This window comes from Xenopus laevis, chromosome 9_10L (assembly GCF_017654675.1).
Source record: "Xenopus laevis strain J_2021 chromosome 9_10L, Xenopus_laevis_v10.1, whole genome shotgun sequence".
Taxonomy (NCBI): Eukaryota; Metazoa; Chordata; class Amphibia; order Anura; family Pipidae; genus Xenopus; species Xenopus laevis.
The window spans coordinates 122255077-122275621 of NC_054387.1; the positions used below are offsets into that span (position 1 = coordinate 122255077).

The 20545-nt window shown below is 41.0% G+C and overlaps 1 protein-coding gene across 3 annotated transcripts in view; it reads right to left on the reverse strand.

Annotated features, from left to right (window-relative positions):
- The window catches only part of pemt.L (phosphatidylethanolamine N-methyltransferase L homeolog), an 85351-nt gene that overhangs the window by 14857 nt on the left and 49949 nt on the right, over positions 1-20545 (reverse strand). For 2 of the 3 annotated variants that reach the window (XM_018234481.2, NM_001093863.2), the window contains 1 exon segment: positions 7017-7128. In XM_018234481.2, the coding sequence (XP_018089970.1) occupies positions 7017-7128 (112 nt within the window). 3 annotated transcript variants of the gene reach the window in all.

Consider the following 20545-nt stretch of genomic DNA (forward strand, 5'->3'; position numbering starts at 1 on the left):
AGCCTGTGACCCCGACTACTCTACAATCTTCCAATATTGTACTGCGCTGCCCGTTGGTGTTGACCTGGCCTGTACCATTGACTACGCTACTTGTTCTCCGTACGTGTACCACAAGGGGTTCCCTTGCCTGTCCAAAACTCTTCCCCTGGTCCTCTCACGATAAGACCTGGTGCCACCTGAGTAGTGGAGGGATCCTCCCGAAGTGAAAGGTGGCTGTTATAGGTAGAAAACGGAGCCGCAACTGGAACCTTGGGTATGTTCTGGGTTTGGGATACCAATCGTAACAACCCTGTTTTGATCCCCCTAAAGGCAGAACTGTAACTGTTGCATAAGGTTTTACTGTGAGTGATCCCTCAATGCTAAGAACCTAAGCTAGAGTTTTTTACCCAATTATAAAAAAGTAAATTCTAGAATTTCTATGCCACAGAAAACACTGTGCCTCTAGTTATAATAGGTGAAATAGGGGTGTTTGTACCACACACACAAAAAATATAAGTGCACTGGTTAATTGCCCTTGTGCTGCTGTGTGTAAAGAAAATCCTTGGCTGGTTTCTGTATATTGAAATTCTACCATACTCCTATTCTGATTGGCGGCAGCTTAGCTTTAGCCACTTTAAAGTTGGGGCAACATGAAATGTGTCTGTAAACAGCATTTAAGATAATTACTATTATTTTAAAGTCCAATTTAGCAAACAATCTGCCTTGGGAATGATCGTTGCCTCTCTGTACACACAGATTACTGGCTGCACAAACAGAGGGACCCTGAGCGAGAGCAGTTCACGCACCTTGGAATTGGACACGTTTTCTGACTGAACAAACAGAGAAAATTGGGCACAATTGTGTGCAGAAAGGTACAGTTAGGGAACGTTCTCTGCTCCTAATGACAGGTTGCGGCACATGTTAAATCTCTCTTAGTGGCTAATTGCTAGCGTGTCTCTCCTGACTTTCTCTGCTGGAGGGTTTGGAGAATTTCTGGTTGGATGGGAATTTTCTTCTATTTTGCAGAAAAAGAAATAGGAGGAAATAAAAAACAAAACTGGAGTTGAACAAAACCACTGTGGCGAAACATAAAAATTCTTTTAATACTATTTTATTATTTTTTGTTATTTGTACTGCTTAAAGGGGTGGTTCACATTTAAAGGGATACTGTCATGGGAAAAATATTTTTTTTCAAAATAAATCAGTTAATGGTGCTGCTCCAGCAGAATTATGCATTTAAATCCATTTCTCAAAAGAGCAAACAGATTTTTTTATATTCAATTTTGAAATCTGACATGGGGCTAGAAATATTGTCAATTTCTCAGCTGCCCCAAGTCATGTGACTTGTGCTCTGATAAACTGCAATCACTCTTTACTGCTGTACTGCAAGTTGGAGTGATATCGCCCCCTCCCTTTTCCCCCAGCAGCCAAACAAAAGAACAATGGGAAGGTAACCAGATAGCAGCTCCCTAACACAAGATAACAACTGCCTGGTAGATCTAAGAACAACACTCAATAGTAAAAACTCTCGTCCCACTGAGACACATTCATTTACATTAAGAAGGAAAAACAGCAGCCTGCCAGAAAGCATTTCTCTCCTAAAGTGCAGGCACAAGTCACATGACCAAGGGCAGCTGGGAAATTGACAAAATGTCTAGACCCATGTCAGATTTTAAAACTGAATATAAAAAAAATCTGTTTGCTCTTTTGAGAAATGGATTTCAATGCAGATTTTTGCTAGAGCAGCACTATTAACTGGTTCATTTTGAAAAAAAAATTTTTCCCCATGACAGTATCCCTTTAAGGTAACTTTTAGTATGTTATAGTATGGACAATTCTAAGGAACTTTTCAATTGGCCTTCATTATTAAATTTTTATAGTTCTAGAATTATTAGCCTTCTTCTTCTGAATCTTTCCAGCTTTCAAATAGGGGTCACTGACCCCATCTAAAAAACAAATGCTCTGTTACGCTACAAATGTATTATTATTGCTACTTTTTATTAATCATCTTTCAGGACTTTGGTCTGAAGGAAGTATGTCCCCGTACAGAGTCCCCGCCTGCACATATTTGCTCAAAAAGGTCCCCATTTATGTCTCATCTGATCCACAATTCTGCTAAGGGGGAGCTGATTTTGTGATTGCAGCAACACAGTAGCCATAAAGAATAACATGCTAACAAATTAACTTTTCTTTTTTATTAAATGGAAGTAGGTGTGGTCATGGGGAGGCATCAGAAAGAAAGCCTTAAAGATTTATGCTGCATGTTTCACTTCTATAGGTGACGCCCCTGTGTTGCCATAGGGGGCAGCCATTCAAGCTGAAAATGAGAAAAGGCACCCGTTACTTAGCAGATAACAGATAAGTGTTGTAATAGAAAGCATTGGTATTCTACAGAGTGCAGTTTTGGTGTTACTGTTAAATTAAATTTTAATATGGTGTAAAATGCCCTTTTCCTAGCAATTCTGCAATTGGTCATCATTTTTTTATTCAAGTTTTAGAATTATTTACCTTCCTCTGCTACATCTTTCCAGCTTTCAAAATGGGGGTCACTGACCCCAGCTGTCAAATAATTGCTCTGTGAACTTACAATTTTATTTGTTATCCTTCTATTCAGTAGGGATGCACCGAATCCAGGTTTTGGTTTGGGATTCGGCCTTTTTCAGCAGGACTCTTTCTGCCTGGCCGAACTGAATCCTAATTTGCATATGCAAATTAGGGGAGGGGAGGGAATTTGCACAAAACAAGGATGTAAAAAATGTTTTCCCCCCACCAGGATTCAGTTTGGTATTCGGGCGAATCTTTTGTGAGATTCGGGGGTTCGGCTGAATCTAAAGTACTGGATTCAGTGCATATCTACTATTCAGTCACTCTCCTATTCATATTCCTTTCTCTCATTCAACCTACTGCCTGGTTGCTAAGGTAAACAAGACCCTAGTGACTAGAGATAGCTGTTGCAATTACAAACTTGAGAGCTGATGAACAAAATACTAAATAATGCAAAAACGACAAAAAATTTAAAAAAAAATGAAAGCCAATTGCAAACTGTCTCAGAATTTCACTCTCTACATCATACTAAATGTTAATTTAAAGGTGATCAACCCCTTTAAGCCTGATACAGCACTATGAGGACACAAGGCTCTGCAGAACTGTGTGTGAGAGCACTATGCTGGGTTCAGCTACTATAGAATTAATGGGCATACGCCTATAGGGCAAAAGACATTTTTAGGAAATGGCACAGCCCAAACACATTGGCCCCATGGCCCAAGTGAAATAAAGTGTATGCAATCAGTCTGACAATTAGGGATCAATGGAATCCACTATTTTGGATTCGGCCGAACCCTTCTCTAAAGATTTGGCTGAATACTGAACTTAATCCTAATTTGCATATGCAAATTATGGGTGGGACGAGGAAAACATTTTTTACTTCCTTGTTTTGTGACAAAAAGTCACGCAATTTCCCTCCCCGTCCCTAATTTGCATATGCAAATTAGGATTCGGTTCGGCCAGGCAGAAGGATTTGACCAAAACCGAATCCTGCTGAAAAAGGCCGAATCCTGGATTTGGTGTATACCTACTGACAATGCAGTCAAAATTGTCCTAGAAGAGCTTAAGCAACCAGAACAATACTGTTATCATTATTATCAATTATCAAACTGGAAGTATCGATTCCCCTAGGTCAGGAAAGCCCATACTTTACTACTTTTATTGTTCCATTATGATCTACATCCATAAAAGTATTGTTAGTATTATGTTCCATGGGAAATATTACTTAAATATTGATTAATGGGAAAATGTATATTGCTATATTTAGCAAACTACTATTTCTTCTGTAACCTTAACATGCTAAATATCTGAATGAAAAGCATGAAATAGGAGGGTGATTTAGACAATCTTTTTGTTGACAATGTCTTGAGATCTACTGATCACCAGCTAAAGGTCTACTGGTAGATCCCGATCTACTTTTTGGGTTATTAGGTTATTGAGTTATACTTGTGTGTCCTCTATAACAAGCAGTTACGACAATCCACAAAGGGTGCCTGATATTTCTGTCCTATGCTAAATCGGCCAATCCCCTTCTACATGTGTCTTTTAGGTGCAGGAGACCCTCCCGCGTCCTCAGACCACCCCATCAGACATCATCAATAAAAGCCAGCTTTGTTAATATGGATGTATAGAGCTGTCTGTTTACTGGCTCAGACACAACAGCGGCAAGATAACCTCTTGCATTATTGAACTTGCTGATGAAGCAGATTGGAACTTACAGCACCCAAGCGGATGCCGTGGACCCAATTTAGCTCAGCGAGAAAGTCAACTAGGATCATACAAGGTGAAAGGAGTGGAAAACAAGTGAAATGGCATGCGATGAAGCTCGGTGGGACGGGTGCTGTCACTGAAGCACGTGTGATTAATTTCCTGTGACTTTGAAGAAGGAATGTTCTCCAACTAGATGGCGCGTTATTGGCCAATATGGGACATGGGGGCTATATTTTCTTTATTGCAACTCTTATGGTGCCATATCTTGTCCACCAGGCACAATATGGCTATGGGCATGTCTTGAGGAAATCTGGGAATGCCTTCAAATATGAACAGAAACCATGGTTTCTTAAAGGAGAAGGAAAGCTACTGAGGAGTAGTTTATTGAAAATAGATTAGCCACAATAGTGCAAATTATAACACTATATTTATTCTGCAGAATGCTTTATCGTACCTGAGCCCACTCTAGAAGCACTCTCTGTTTGTTTAGGATAGCAGCTGCCATATTAGCTTGGTGTGACATCACCTGAGTCTCTCCCTGCTAAATCATATTACTAACTCAGATTACAGTTGGGAGGGGAGGAGGGAGGGGGAAAAGGGAGGGGGAAAAGGGAGGGGGAGGGGAGGCTTAACAAACTGAGCATGCTCAAGCCCTAGCCCTGGAGGTTTAAACTGAAAACAGGAAGTCTGATACAGAAGCCCATGAGTACACAATAGAAGGAAAGAAATGTGGTGTTTCTTTTGACAGAGGACTCAGAGCAGCATTAGTTTGAAGGTTCTCTGGTGTATTTATATAGACCTTTCTGATAAAGCTTACTTCATTTTAGCCTTCCCTTCTCCGACTTTTCCAATTAGGCTCATATTAAGTCATTCCACCATGGTACTAAAGATTCAGCATCGTATTTACTGCCTTGCATTTACGCCTTTTGAAGACCATGGGGAAACAAGTTTGGGTCCTGACCCATAGGTTAGGAATCACTCTTATAACTTTTATAGGTGGAGTCCTGTTGAAAAATGATCATGTGCTCCAGCTTTTAAAGGAAAAGAACGGCTCAAGCTTAAAAACTAGGCACAGTATGGAGTAGTAATGGGAATTCTTGGGGCATGCAGTGAGGAATTACGGGAATCACTGAAAACTTGAAATGGATTGGAGGGCAAATTCTCCAGGGCCCGACGACACATTGCTTCAACCTGGAAAGTGATATTTATATTCTCTAGAGAACAAGTTCACCTAGTAAACCAGTTACAGCTCTCAGCTCCCATCCCAGGCCTTTGTTTATCAGCGCCAGTCCCGGTTATTGTACATTTAATATATGTCCAATCAGGCCTCCTGATTTATTCATGTAAGCGGGAACAAATTTACATGGCTGCTGATTACTTTAATTGGATAACCGTTTCATACGCATGGATGGGGACGCATTTGTTTAGTAATAACTAATTTATAGCACAGCGGCCAATCCATGATCGGCTAAATGCTCCTCCTGTGGAGCTGGTGTTTTGCTACTGTAACTGGATGGAAAATATACATTAAATCAGTCCTTGATAAGCTAATGAGAATAATAATTAGTCAATGTACTTTGTGCAATTATGGAGCTCACACAGCTGCCGGCCTATTAAAATCTCATTCTCTGGAGTTCAGAGGTAAAAACAAAACACAGAGTCTTCTTTTTCCCCTTTTTAAGATCGGGACACGGTGATCTCTCAATGGACCAGGACTGTACATCTCTGAACATAGACATGTACTATTCTATTTATAATTAAAAAATAGTATTTTTCTATTTTTTTTAATTAAAGGACAAATGTAGAATATCAAAAACTTTTAGGGGCAGATTTAGCAAAGGTTGAGGTGAATTTTCTAATTCAAAATATATTCAAATTCCGAGCTATTTTTTTGTGTACTTCGAATTTGAAAAAAATTAGAAAAATCGAAATTTATCATGTACTGTCTCCTGCCAAATTGCTGTTTTAGGCAATTGGTGGACTTCTAATTCGATCGAATGAGCTATTACTTCAGAACCTATTCAATCGAAAACAGACCTATTAGGCCAAAACTTAATTTCGGTTGGTCTTTTTGAATACGAATTTAGAAGTTTTTCAAATTCGATCCTTGATAAATATGCCCGTTAAAGCACATTTCATAAAGGATAACCTACCCGCCACCTGCTTTTGGCCTTTGCTAAACCTTAATCTAGAAACCCGCCCTCCAGAAACCCCCGAATTACGAAAAGGCCATCTCCCATAGACTCTATTTTATCCAAATTTTTAAAAATGATTTCCTTTTTCTCTGTAATAGTAAAACAGTAGTTTGTACTTGATCACAACTAAGATATAATTAATCCTTATTGGAAGCAAAATCAACATTAACATATTGGGTTTGTTTCAAGTATTTAAGGTATGGAGATTTAATTACAGAAAGATACATTAACCAGAAGATCCTGGGTCCCAAGCATTCTGGATAGCAGGTCCCATACCTGTACAATGGTTTTTGACTGAACCAGAACATTGAACAATATAGGGCACCCATTCAGTGACTGGTGTAAAGGGTTGGGTGCCCCTAAGTAGACAGAAGAGCTTGTATCCCAGTTTAGCAAACCAACAACTATGTGTGTTGCAGGCAGCTCTAGCATAACAGGAGCACAGAGAAAACTGAGCTATGGACAAAAGTGCCAGGGTCATTTATCCAGAATAAATTATGTATAATAACATGCTAGATTAAGTGGAAACCCTATCAAATAAAATGACTATTCCGAGGACACTTCACCGTTCACCTTGGCTATACTCACAAGAGGGCCAGTCCCAGGTAGTTGGCAGTGCTGCCCCAGTACATCGGATTTTCCATGATGTTAAAAGGGAAGCCGGTCACCTTCTTTTCCATTAAAATCCCAAAGTAGTCTCCTAGAATGAAGAACAAAAATTTCCCATTATCCTCATTCTCCACCAAATATATAGAACATGTCTTTCAGAGGTCTAAGTTAATGAAGCATCTAAACTAGGGATGCACTAAATTCACTATTTTTAATATTAGGCCGAATACTAAACCGAATCTGAACTGTAATTTGCATATGCAAATTAGGGCAAGGAAGGGACAAATAACTGCATGCACAGTGCTTGGTTAAAAATGTTTTTACTTGTTTGAAAAGTCACGTGATTTTTAAGGATTTGTTTCGGCCAGGCACTTGGATTCGTCAAAATCCTGGCCAAATTTCAAACCAAATCCTGGATTTGGTGCATCCCTAATCTAAACCACCTGTTATCCTCCCCTTAAATGAACACTATCATTCGTTTAATTAACATTACAATAAGACACATAAAAAGACTGGTTGTACCTTCAGGTATAATGTTCAGCTGCTACTGTAAGTATTACTGACATTAAAGAAAAAACAATTGAAGACAGTGGATCCATTTGGAGAAGGTTGGCCTTTAACTCTAGCCCCATCCCAAAGCGGGTACAACCTCCCCACTCTGTGACTCATTCATTAGACACCGGGTACAGAAACCCACTAACAAAGACTCAAGTCTATACAACTGCCTCCTAAAGCCATAAAGTTGAAGAAGCCTTTGCCATGATTAGATGCCGGTTGAAAAACAATGATTGGGTTGAAACGTTTCTGACCAGTTCTTCACTAGCTGGTACCACACTGCAATCATTCACTTCATTTTAGTGGTCCAATAGCGACTCATGCAGGGCAAGTCAAGTATCAACTCCCAATTAAAGGAGAAGGAAAGCTACCAAGACAGTTTATTGCCAATAGGTCAACCACAACTGTGCACGTTAGAACACCATTTTTATTCTTTAGAATGCTTTTCCATGCCTGAGTAAATGGCTCTAGATGCTGTCTCTGGTTGTTTAGAATGGCAGCTGCCATATTAGCTTGCTGTGACATCACTTCCTGCCTGAGTCTCTCCCTGCTCGCTCATAGCTCTGAGCTCATATTACAGCAGGGAGTGGGGAAAGGGAGGGAGAGAAGAGCAAACTGAGCATGCTCAAGCCCTAGCCCTGGAGGTTTAAGCTGAAAACAGGAAGTCTGATACAGAAGCCCATGAGTACACAACAGAAGGAAAGAAATGTGGTGTTTCTTTTGACAGAGGACTCAGAGCAGCATTACTTTGAGGGTTTACTGGTGTATTTATATAGACCTTTTTGATAAAGCTTTCTTAATTTTAACCACTCCTTTAAGGTGGCAAGAAGTCAGTAGCTTATTGGGGCCAGTCAGTAGTGTATGGGGCTTCCCCCGATCGATATCTGGCCAAAAATCGGCCACATGTCGATCAGCCAGGTTTAAAAATCTCATTAGATTGAGGACCTCATTGGTTCATTGATGCAGTCCTCCCACCTGCATTCTCGGTGTTATGAATCGGCTCGATATCGACTACTTCAAGGTGGGCATATTCAGGAGATATCCTGTTTGGAGACTTTGCCAAACAAGCAGATATCTGCATGTATGGCCACCTTTAGAGTTGGAGTTAAGTGATTAGACTTTGATGTGGGAACTCATGGTAGAGACCCTGGTTCGATTCCTTGTGACCCAGGACAAGTCACTTTATCTCCTGGTGTCCCAACCTACCAGAGTGCCTATACTGTAATGGCTGCTATGCTTGTTGTAAAGTGCTTTGAGTCCCATGGGAGAAAATTGCTATATATAAATAATTTCCTATACTCATACTCTGTAGTGTATAAAAAGAAACAAACATTATTATAATCATGCATTATTTATTGCTTTATTGATAGAAGTCATTTAAAATGCCTGAGTTTCTAGAGCACCGCCCCCTACCCCAGCATGTATTCCCCATCTGCAATAATTCACGCTTCTGGGTGTATGAATAGGCATCTCCAATGTAAGAGCAGGACTATAAATGCTGATGTCGGCTTTTCACAAGACTTTTCTTTCAACGCCTTTTCTTTTCTCTCTGACATCTCATCCAGCCGTATAAGCCAGTGTAGACATCCCTATGAGCCTCTCCGATTGTTAATATTTATTCCTTTAGGACGTCACAGGCTAAATATTCTCGTTATTGTGTTAAAATGCTAATGAGTGTTCCAGCAGGCAGGGCTTGTAATGAAATTTGTGAGCGGGTTCATTTTTCCACCCTCCCTTGCTACTCAAACCATGACTCCGGCTTTAGTAACTAGATAAATGTTTGAATTTCCTGGAGCTTCATGGATATTTATGGACGCAGAGCATAACGGAATGATGGAATTGCATGAGCAAAGCTCCACTACGGAACTCGGAGATGAAAGAATGAAAAGCACCAGAATGCTTTGTTCTCCAGCTGACAGAGCCAACTTATTTATTCTTCATTTTTATGAATCACTGGTCGGTGTATTACGGTACAGGGTCTGTTATCCAGAAAATAGCCCTTGCCTCCAAGGCATTGCCTCATCGGTTGCTATTGGTTACAAGACTAGGGCAAACTCTCTGCTGTTTATTATATTACTCTGATAGACTGTAATGAATATCCTCGTTAGACCCTCAGTTCACTATATCCGACATGCCTCAGTCTCCACCACATTTGTTCTCCAATAGAAGAAAAAGGGGGCATTTAGGACTCCAACCTCAGTTGAAGGATCCTTCTTCTATAAGTAGGCCCCAAAGTAGTGATGTACGGGTCAGCTCCTACACAAAATCTTCAGGTCGTAGGCGGGTCCCAGTTGAGATATTCTCATGCTTCCCCCGCCTGCGACCTAGCACTGCCGGCTTCCGGCCCCTAAATTTATAGTGCCTGCCCCCGCCCCTTTCATGACGTGCCAGTAGTGCAGTTGAAATTATGAAAGCTAGGACAATTCCCATCAACCCACCGTTATTTCCACTGAGGGACAATATAGAAACCTATACCATTTGGCACTCTCTATATCTCATTGCTGCGAGAGTGGTCCCAGGGTGGTTCTCTGGTGGTCCCTAGTAGACATAGTCTATCGCGGATTGGTTTCTAATGGTACCTGGGGCAAAGCAAAACCATTCTTAAGTTACTACTTAACCCTAAGGTTTCACTAGTTCACAACAGAGCACAAGATGAAGATAAATGTATCTTAGGAAGAAGATCAGCTTTGCAACTGGTAGCGTAAACGAGAGCGTCAGATCTTCTCATAGATAATAGTCCCTCTATTAACCTGCCACAGTTTTCCTCACTCATACACCATTTACTCTGAATCTCAAATAAATGCTACTAAAGTGCAATACTGAGGCTGACATGTATCTGCTGTGCCTCCCAGTTTAATTCTTATGTGCGAAATTCTTCTCTCCCTGTGGAATCTTTTCACCATGGTGATGCTAGCAAAATCCTTTCTGAATATACATACATATATATATATATATATACAATTGCTCTACAGAAGGTGGCTCTTACGGCATGATGGCAGGGTATATAATGCACATGCTGATAGTTGCAAGTACTGGGAACGAGACAATTAAGTTGAGATAGTACTCATAATCCATGGTGGCAGCAGAACTAAGTAAGAGCACCATAGAAGCAAGTTTTGAAACAAGTATGACAGCCAAAAAGCTCCTATGTGTTCCTTATGATCATACACCAGAGCTATTCAGACTTTTTTGGTTCAAGCTCCCCTAAGGACTAGGGTTTTGTCATGGCCTCCTTAACAGGGTACAGATCTTGTTGTATCCATCATTCGGCCATATTTTCCAGAACAGCATACCAGTGTGGCCATAAATATCACTAAAGACTAAACATGGCTTTCAAACCGGGTTCAAGAAGCATTCTTCACCTATCTCACCCAAACTGGCCTTTAGTGTAGTCTCATAGTACCCTGGTCATATCCCTATGGCTCTGACCAACATAGCAGAGTTTGACTTCATTGACATCTATAATGTCTAAGTAATAATACCTATGGTAGCTATTTGATGGCCCATCTTGTACCCTTGAATTCTCACTGAGTTATATTTTTACTTGGCAGTGGTCTACAAACATTGACATGGTCTGTGTCTATGAAGGTTTTCATTCATCCCGGTCATGGTTTATCTACTAGAAGTAAATCCAGAGCAACTGGACTGATTAATCATTGAAGTCGTTTCACTTCAGCGTCTTCAGCAGCGTCTTCAGTTCAACTGACTGCTAAGGGAAGTCCTCGGCATATAAACTCTTCCAATAATCCAATCACAAAGGTGCAATGTTACTATTCTGAAAAGTTACATTGTGGTTGGATTATTGTAAGAGTTTATACAATCCGTTTGAACTGAAGAAGCTGAATGTCTTCAGTGATTACTCCGCAAATCCAATTGCTCTAGATTTTGCTCTCAGCAAGTCCAATTTCTCTTGATTTACTTCTACTAGATATTCACATGGCCTACAGCTAATGTAGATAAAGTGTGCTTCAAAAGCGGATTAGGCTCTTTGCAGCCCCGGGTGCAAGCCGTACCCCCTGCCAGGGCAAAGTATACATGTAGCAAATAAAGCAGCAGCACTCCGGTATTTTTGAAAAATTTGCAAAACTTTACTCAAATGCCATAGGCAACGTTTCGGGCTACGCAGGCCCTTTGTCAAGCCATTGCTTGACAAAGGGCCTGCGTAGCCCAAAACGTTGCCTATGGCATTTGAGTAAAGTTTTGCAAATTTTTCAAAAATACCGGAGTGCTGCTGCTTTATTTGCTACACATGGCTTACAGGGCTACAGGTAGGAGCCTTGGGATGCTTTTGGGTAATTCCCCAAATATGGCAATCTATTTGTTGCTAGACAAGTCTACTGCTTAGCTGCATTTGCTAAGAATTGTGTTTTTGTCCATGCAATAACTAGAGTCTACTCCCTAGGGCCAAGAGAGCGTGACGCACCAAGCAACCCACATGAGCCACTTAGGGGAAAAAAGGTTCCTTTGCACATGAAAAACAAATACAGGTACAAAGCTTTGAACTATTTATAGGTGCCTCCCCAGCATGTACCGTATATGTATATTTTTTTATACAGCGCCAACAACTATATTTTGGCACAATAAAAAGTAAACAAACAGTACAAATCACAACAAGGATAAAAAGACAGAAAAGGAGAGGAAAGGTCACTGGCCCCCAGCTATTATAATCTTAATGGGACCCAGTAGTTCAGCTGCTGCTAGACTGTTATTTATTTACAAACTGGAGAGCTGTTGGAGCCGGGCCATTGGTTGCACAGTGGACTGAACTGGTTTAGATTCTGCTTGCAGAATAGAGTGACCTTGGGCCTAATACTGGCTCCTATAATGTTCTTTGGTGTTCTATTCAGCGTTCTAGTGCCAGGAAACAGAACACAGTTCTGCATTATCTGTGAACACTTATTGTGTTTAGTTTGATAATGGGGTTGTCTATGACATATCACAGATCTAACAAGTATCTGTATAAAATGGCTAAACATATTTATTGTCAGTAGTCTAACCAATTATCCCCCCCCTCGGTGTTTTTGACAATGTGACCCTGTGTTTTCTCGAATACATTCTTAAAGGTATCTAACGTATCTGCCACTACAACCACTTCAGGTGGAGACTCTTACTGTCAAAAAAAACATTTCACATCTTATGATACAATGTCCTTTATTCTAATCTGAATGGATGCCCATGTTTGCTGGGAAGATCTACTGCTGGATAAAGCATCTGAGAGTTTATTGTAGAGTCCACTTTATATTCATAAATATGTAGTGAACGTATCCATTCTTAAAGGAGAACTAGACTCCCATACCAAAAAAGCCCCCTTTAACTGCCCCCCCTTCCCGCTCTGTGCATTAGTAAAAGAAAAAAAAAATCGGAACCTAAAATGCAGAGCAGAGGAGCTTCTTATTCTTTCCGGACTCAACGCCGATTTGTGAAGCTGATTCCTGACTTGGCCCAACTGCACATGCTCCTGCTTTGTGTCAGCGTTGAGTCCCAAAAGAATATGAAATGTCGGAAGATGGTGACCTGGAGCTCTGCTGCATTTTAGGGTCAGATTTTTTAAAGGGTTTTTTCTTTTAGTAATGCACAGTGTGGGGAGGGAGAGGGGGACAATGCCAGGCAGTTTGGGGGGGAGGCTTTTTTTGGTACAGGGGTTTATTTCTTCTATAATTGACTCTTCTCCAGTCTAAACATAGTAAAGCTGGCCATAGACGTGCAGATTTATCAGATGAACGATTGTTCAGTGCCATCTCTCGACCTGCCACTGACCTTTCAGATCAAATAAAGTAGTAAAAGAACAGATCAGACGATGTTCTGCCCCTGACAGCAATCGTATGCAAGTTATGTCCGACAAAAGATGGTGACAGTCTCCCACTGATATCGTTAGATCGACAATACATGCAGAGGCAGCCAACAGAAATGTTTTAACCTGTCCGAAAAATGTCGGGACTCTCCGCACACGGCCCGAAAATCGTACAAAACGGAGATTCGTACGATTGGATCTTTGCGTCTATGGCCAGCTCAAGTTAGGTTGAAAAAAAGACACACATCTGTAAAGTTCAACCTTTTATGTCTATCTTAAACCTGCCTAACTGCTACTTGATCCAGAGCAAAAACCCATTTGAAGCCTCTCAAATTTGCCTTCCTGACTCCAAGATGGAAATGGACCAGTCCCTGGATGAACTTTGTACTAAGAGCTATTTCGATAACCTTGTATTTCCTCACCTGCTAAAAAAGCCATTCAACCTCATCTTGAAGATATCTAATGTATCTACCAGTACATCGGACTTTTTCTATATCATTAATAATTTTTAAAGCACTATCTGTTCTAGACGAGACCTTATAAATGCTTTCCTTCCATTAATCTATACCCCTTTTAATACAAGGCAATGCCTACCTGACCTATTTTGCTTGCTACAGCCGAGTTTATTATGTACAAGTACCACACAATCTGACAAAGGTTGCTGCATATTTTGACATACCAATGAATCACCTTAGCTGCAACTGCCACTTAGCCACCAAGTTGCCAGTTTGCTCAGATCCTGCTGCAAGGATCCCACATCCTGGATGTATTTTATTGTCTTGCATTGTTTCATCAGCAAACTGATAGAGTTATGGGATCCGTTTTCCGGAACCCATTATCCAGAAAGCTCAGAATTATTGAAAGGCCATCTCCCATAGACTTAATTTTATCCAAATAATTCATATTTTTAAAATGTATTTCCTTTTACCTTTGTAATAATAAAACAGTAGCTTGTACTTGATCCCAAATAAGATATGTCTAATCCTTATTGGAGGCAAAACAACCCACTGGATCTATTAAATATTTAAATTATTTATTTTATCTCCGGAGAACCCAAGGTCCCGAGCATTCTGGATAACAAGTCCCATACATCGACATTACTTACAATGCTTCCCACTAGTCATTGATGAACAAGGTGAATACATGTGAATGCAATATGGAACCCTGTGGCACTAAGAATCCCACCCAAGCAGAGAATGTACCATTGACTGCCACCCTCTAAACATGTGGCACTTGGGTTGTTTTCTCTGCTGCCGTATATACAACCTATGTGCCATTAGTCTTCTCTTCATGCACAAACAACATTACCAAGAGGAACAGACCTTAAGTCTTCTATCAAAAGCAGGCTCCTAACTTAAGTCTTTGATTGACTGATACAAGTACAGTATGGGACCTGTTATCCAGAATGCTTGGAACCTGGGGTTATCTGGATAACAGGCCTTTCCGTAATTTGGATCGTCATACCTTGTCTACTAGAAAAATATGTAAACATTAAATAAACCCAATTGCTTCCAATAAGCATTAATTATATCTTAGTTTGTACTGTTTCATTATTACAGAGAAATACAGAGAAAAAGGAAATAATTTTTAAACATTTGGATTATTTGGATAAAATGGAGTCTATGGAAGATGACCTTTCTGTAATTTGAAGCTTTCTGGATAACAGGTTTCTGGATAATGGACCCCATACCTGTATTTACAAATATTTACAGAGGAAAAAGCTTGAGTGTGTGGGCCTGGGAATCCCGGGATCATGGCAGCCGCAGAGGCTTAGCAGAATGGAGTTCTATGATAAATCTGTTTAATTCCCACACTTCTCCTGCGGCTCTGTGTATCAGTCTTTCATGAGCAGAGAAGGGGGGACACAGGCAATGTGTCAGTTCAGCCTCACTCTCTTCCTATAAAAGCGAGGAAAGAGAAGCGTGACTGGCTTATAGCAACACACAGCTTGGATGCATTATTACGGCACAATCGTTAATGAGCTCTTACTTGAACTCTTATCAAACAGGCACAGGTAGGAAAAATGGCTGGAATTGTCTCTATAATATCTGCCTATTCGGCTACCCTATAATAGAGTTGCAAATTAGCCTTTATTACAATAAAGACATGTACTCAGAGACATGGGGGCAAATTCACTAAGATTCGTAGTTGCGCCAGGCGCAACTTCGCCGCACTTCGCCAGGCGTAGTTTCGCCAGCGCTCCGCAAATTCACTAAAATCCGAAGTTGCGCACAGGGGTAGCGTAAGGTTGCGAAGTTGCGCTAGCGTTGATTCGCTAAGTGAAGCGAAGTTACGCTAGCGTTGATTCGCTAAGTGAAGCAAAGTTACGCTAGCGATGGTTAATTTGCATACGGCGCCAAATTCAAATTTCAATGGAGGAATACGTAGAATCACTACAAATGCCTGGGAAAACTTCAAAACATCAAATAAAATTTTTATTTTGCCCTACACATGTGCCCACTGTCTAGGTAAGTTGCCATGAGTCAGGAAATGTAGGGGGGAAGGAGGGGAGCCCCAAAAATTTTTTTGATCTTTTTCAACCTATCACCCATAATGTAGAAAACACGCCAGCGTTTTTTGGGACTTAGAAAAAATTTTGACTTTTTTTGAAGCAATCCCTATCTACTCTATTGCGCTTCGCCTGGTCTGAGGTGGCGAAGGAAGTCTAGCGTAAAAGGTAGCATTCAGTACACTGCGCGCGTTAGTGAATTTGCATAGTTACGTCCATAGCGATAATTCGCCAGGCGTAAGGGTGCGAAGTAACACTAGCGTATCTATGCCAGCGTTCGTTAGTGAATTTGCGCAGTAACGAAAATGCCAAACGCTAGCGAAGTAACGCTAGCGTTCGGCGCTTAGTGAATTTGCCCCATGGAATTCCCCGTTGGTGTGAGATGGAGTTTACTTGTCCAGCACTTACTCCAGTTGTTACACTAGGACACTCTCTTTATGGGGGAACAACATTACATTCATGATTAGACAGTGTAAAAAAAAACAAAACAAAAAAGACATGAAACTGCAAAGTACACCTACATACAAATGAGTTTACTGATGTATCTCCAAGTGTTTTTCCCCCTGCACATTAGGGGGTCATTTACGACCACAAGTGCAGTGAGCAAGATGCAATTTCAAGTGTGTCGCAGGACATGGACATGAATTTAAAAAGCTTTTAACTGTGAACATTTTAATGGGCAACAAGAATCCTATACCTTATTTTGGGCAACTGGCAGAGAACAGAGAACTTTTGCCTCAAAACAATGCAATTGGGACTCACTGGACTCCTGGGTCCAGTTACTGTGTTAAAGCCAGTGTCATGCTGTTGACTTGGGAAAATCACTTAATCTTCCTCCATCACCAAATCAAGTGGTATTGCAACAACAGGGTCAATGTTTGCCTCGGTCTTGTAATATATTATACAGTATATAGCAACCAAGCCCATGCTTGCTTCCACTCTTATATCTACTACACTCGGCGATTAGAAGCTAAATATTGGTTGCTTGATACCAGGATGGCAAAATAACTTGAATGGGACCTAGCTGCTGGTGGTACAATTAGTGAGGCTCCATAGAGTAGCAGTTGCTAGGATGAATCAGAGATAGTAGATATAGTATGGCAACATGGCACACTGCAGCAAGATGGCGATCAATTATACTCCCTTTGCAAAGTTGGCAGCCTCCAAAATTGATAAAGAACTCTCAGTAACCAAGGTCTACCAAAAACCATTAGAGGATGCTGGGAGTTACACGTCAACATTTGGTTTAAGATTTGGTCTAATCCCAGCACTTTTTGCAGGATTCAATGAATCACCAGTGCCTAGATGAATTTAATTTGGAACTGAGTCTTTAAGAAGGCTTTATTAGAGCTCCCTATAGATGTTCACTACTCCCTGTCTGTGTTTCAAATGAGGGGTGGGTGTGTCCTAACAGTCCCTGCCAGAAGCACAGTAGGAGGGGGACAGCCAATCACAGCCCTGCAGTCACACAAGCAAAAACAGGCTTCAGTTCCCCATCAGGTCCTGCTAGCTGCTGATTGGTTCCTGTCCTACAGTGCAGTGAGCTGAGAGCCGCCGGCTCCCCTGCACAGCCTGGGAATTCAGGGAGCAGGAAGTGGAAGAGAAGGGAGGGATTATTAGGGTTTTTGCAGAAATATTCAATAAATCAGCCTGAAACACTACTTTTTTTAAGCACAATTCTTCTATATCTAAATGAGTACAACATACTGGTACATTCTACTTTTTTTTTTTTTTACACACAAAATGTCTCCTTTAAACCCCTTAAGGTAATTACAATTATGACAAACTACTCACCACCGTACTGATAGGATTATGGTAACTGTACTATCCTCAAACGTTACCCCACCACACTCATAGTGACTTGGAAACCAGCCGTGCCTGCTTAGAGTCATATGGGCATGGGATGACCCTGTTGTGTTAAGTGCATGGTTCAGTCCTACATGCTCAGGGATATATTTACTTACTATAAAAAATATTAGCTTGACATTGAGAGACATCTAAGGCTTTTATCCAGGGAAAGACACATCGCCTGACTGTTTGCAATGTACAGTGTACACACATTTGTATGAACTGGCCCAAAATGACTGGATAAAGCACTAAGCCATCCGCTCTTATGGAAAAAACCATAGTAAGATTGGTTCATGAGATATAGAGTAAGGATCATGACTCCATTTGAAGCTCTGCTGTACTGTATATTAAGTAAACACTCCACTGTGATGGACAATACAGTAGGAATAGCCTATCTCTCAGTTGTCCCTATATACATACTAATTGGTGACACAGAAAAGGACTGGAGTGGGTGGGATAAAGGGTGGGTTATAGGAGCATCTGAGTGTGGTCAGGAAGAGACTAGGGAGTATATGAGACACTGACAATATGATGAAGGTATGGGGTGAGCTCAGTTACACAAGGTTTAAATATCATTCTTTATAATACACAAGAACGTAGACCATAACAAGCACATCCCTCTATATTTATTGTATCGTTCTGTATTTGTATACAATGCAGCACTGCAGAATTGGCTGTTGTCTTCTGAATATTTCATATTTTTTTGTTCAGCTAAGTTTATTGACAAAAAAAACTTTGCAACAGGCCAGTAATTTACCACATGTTTACAAATTACTGTATGTAGAATCATTTAGAACATTTGCTTTGGCACTTGCAATAAAGACCATTTATGAAAGTACATGTGTTAGATCCTATAGATGACTGAGTGGTCTTCTGGGGAAAGTATGGTAGGAAGGGGCCCAAGTTCTGAAAAACCTTGTAGTTTGGCCATTCGTTTTCAGTATTAGTCCTTAGTCCATAAGTCCAGGGAAGGCGGCCTCTACGACCTCCAGTTTAGAGTTATAAGCCTTCTAGCCTGGAACATGGCTTTTCTAAGAAAGGCTTTGGTCTGAGGGGTGGTTTGTAGTCCAAAGTGCCCATAAGGCAGGTGATGGGGCCTGGTGTTATTATAAACCCTAGGACCTCTGACAGTTTACCTAGTATAGCGGTCCAATCGGGTTGTAGCTCTTTACATGACTACAACGTGTGCATTAGGATGCCCTCACACTCTCAAAAATAGAGAGAAGAGTTTTGGTTTTATTTTGTGTAAACGAGTAGGAGTGTAGTAGGCTCTGTGTATTAGGTAGAGCTGTAGGATGTTGTGCCTGGGGTTGAGAGAGACTCTGGGGATTTAAGGAAATCTACCCACTGCTCATCAGTGGACCCCTAAGTCTACCTCCCAGGTTGCCCTAGATTTAATTGGGTTATCCTTAAAGGGGACCTGTCATTAAAGTTGCCACCTTTTAATTTTGGCCAGTGATGTAGAGGGTGGGAGTGGGCCATAGAGGGGCAGGGTTGTGCCTTTTCAGGGGCAAGATTATGATGTTTCGGGGGCAGGGTTAGGACTTTTCAGGGGCAGGATTATGACTTTTCAGGGGCGGAGTCATAGAGTTTCGCCAGGAAGGGACTGCAGCACTTGGATTAGGTGAGTAGGGGTGCGGGGGAGAGAGGTGGAACAATAGGGATTACAAATGTACCGGCTCATACATTGATGGCAAATTTGTAATGCCGGCCACGGCCTTGGCTGGTATTTTACTGGCTAGGCCGTGAAATACCGGCCAGGTGGCAACCCTACCTGTCACCCTAAGAAATGATTCGAAATCCTATTTTATGATGCAAGTCAAGCAAAATAAACTTTACTCACACCATATAAATTATATAAATCTTGTTAGTCTTTGCATTCACAATCACTTGAAACAGTCAGCAGCCATTTTGTGTAAACTGTTATTAAGTCAAGCTTTAGATTATGTCAAAATCTTGTTTTTGCACCAGAAAGGGGCACCTGATGTCCATACACTGGCTACACCAATTAGATGGTGAGGAGAGAGGGGGAAAGTGAGCAGTGCAATGGCATTAGTAAATGCAGAATGGAAAGTGAAAGTAATTGCCTGCCTCACCTCTATGCCTAAGTACATGGCAAATCCTTAATATTGGACAGGACCCTACAGGAACCCTTCGGCCTGTTTAGTAGTACAGGATGGGATCCGTTATCCAGAAAGCTCCAAACTACGGAAGGTTTCTATAGACTCCATTTCATCCAAATCCAACATTTTAAAAATGATTTTCTACAATAATAAAACAGTACCTTGTACTTGATCCCAACTAAGATCTAATTAATCTTTATTAGAAGCAAAACCAGCCTATTGGGTTTATTCAATGTTTACATGATTTTCTAGTAGACGTAAGGTATGAGGATCAAATTACGGAAAGATCCGTTATCTGGAAAACGCCAGATCCTGAGCAATCTGAATAACAGGTCCCATACCTGTACTTGATTAGCATTGATTGTTTTCAATCCTGTTCTGCAATATGATATTGCTAATATTTACAATGAACCCTTCTGTGCGTCAGTCAGGCAAGTTCTGAAGCAGCGACACGACCACAAAAATGGAAAAAAAATGGTAGGCATTTATATGGACAGAGGCAGCTGCTATACTGTTGGCTGTGTCCATAGTGTACGTATGTGGAGGTACAGTCACGTCAGAAAGTAGGGCAGAAAAACAGATTATGGACGCTTGTGAGAGACAGGTCCAAATAATAAGAAAAGCAACAGACCCAAAGTGCTTGACGAGTATTCAAGTGGCGTGTGGGGAGGGGGCCATTTAT